The 1,513-nt window shown below is 35.5% G+C and overlaps 1 protein-coding gene across 1 annotated transcript; it reads right to left on the bottom strand.

The window, feature by feature from the left end:
- Window positions 1–463: 463 nt before the first annotated feature.
- On the bottom strand, window positions 464–754 carry LOC309807851 (diphthamide biosynthesis protein 3-like; the record flags this gene model as incomplete). The annotated part of the gene is made up of 1 exon (XM_082627795.1): window positions 464–754. One exon carries the CDS (start codon window positions 752–754, stop codon window positions 503–505), a length of 252 nt encoding a protein of 83 aa, XP_082483921.1. The 3' UTR covers window positions 464–502.
- Window positions 755–1,513: the final 759 nt, after the last annotated feature.

Here is a 1,513-nt window from a genome sequence, read left to right as displayed (position 1 = left end):
TACTAAACTTTCAAGGAACATATCATATTAAACTTAGTACAAACTGTAATAAAGACTAGAAAAGGAGGGAATACTCCCAACTCATTTATGAGGCCATATAATCTTTTTTTTTAACCAACTAAAAAATAAAATCTCTTTTTAAATTAAAGAATCCTAATGACTTTGAGGTAGATGACACTGTTATCAGATAGTGAAGTAATTAGGTGTAAGATATAAAAATAACAAAACTTAGTGAAAGAAAGTACTGATTTGAAATTATCTTCTTTTAAGTTTGGATGGAAAATTAAGAGCACGTCCAATTCAAAGTTCTAGGCATAAAATCCAGGTATGGCATGTGGTGGACTTGCTTCTCCAACTTGGCCACCAATGGAAAGAATCCACACTCTATGGACCAGCAAACTAAAAAATGACTGTCCCCATGAAGAAGCCAGTGACTTTGCATTTGAGTTTTCCAGCTTGGCTCATTCCCAAAAGTTCAGGCTTTGGAGTCCTAAAGTCTCCTTCAACATTTAACTAGTTCTTCGTTGGTGGAAGGGGCCGGGACTGTCTCTCCACATGTAAACTGATTTTTGTCATAAATCACTTTTATAATGAGAGAGCAGCTAGGGCACGTTGCCACATCTTCCCCATTCTCCAAATCTTCCTTGGTGATGCAGAAGTTATCCCCACATGGGCAGGGGTAGAAGTACTTCTCCGAGTCCTCGTCATGTTGGAAGTCCTCAATCTCCACCTCATCGTGAAACATCGCCATCATTACTGGGGCCAGCAGAGGTCTGTCACCTCCACTGTCCGACCCAGGCCAGGGCATGTCCAACTTGGCCATATAATCTTGATCTTCAAACAAGACAAGGATAATATGAGAAAAGAAAATTACAGATAATTTCCTGAGGGTTTTAAGTGTAGAAATCCTAAATAAAATATTTTCAAACTAAGTCCAACAGAGTATAAAAGGAGAATATACCATGTAGGGTTTTCCCAAGAGTACAAGTGGATTATAGAAAATCCATAGATGTAGTTCACAACATTAACAGCTTTAAGGACAAAAATAACATGATTATCTTAAAAGGTTTTGAGAAATATTTCATAGAAATCGAGCATAAATTCATGATAAAAATTCTTAGCAAATCAAGAATTTGCTTAACCTACTGAAGGACAATTATGTTATGGCAAACATTATACTTAATGGGGAAACAATAGTAGCATTCCATTTAACATCAAAAATAATTAAGGGTGCCCAGTATGATCATTTCTACTCAACCTTGTATTGACAGTTTTAGCTAGTGCAATAAGGCAAGAAAAAGAAAGTAGAGGCATAAGGATTGGAAAAGAAGAAATAGAATTGCCAAATATTTGCTGATGGCATGATAGCCTCATAGAAAATCAAAGACACCTGGGGCAAAGTATTATATTATTAGAAATAATAGGAGAATTTAACAAGGTCAGTTCATTTCTATACACCAGTAACAAATAACCATAAAATGTAACTTAAAAGAAGATATCACTTATGATATAT

The sequence above is a fragment of the Mesoplodon mirus genome, assembly GCF_964341445.2.
Source record: "Mesoplodon mirus genome assembly, chromosome: 7".
NCBI lineage: Eukaryota > Metazoa > Chordata > Mammalia > Artiodactyla > Ziphiidae > Mesoplodon > Mesoplodon mirus.
Note: the sequence above shows the minus strand (reverse complement) of the source record. Positions and strands in the feature narration are given on the sequence as shown.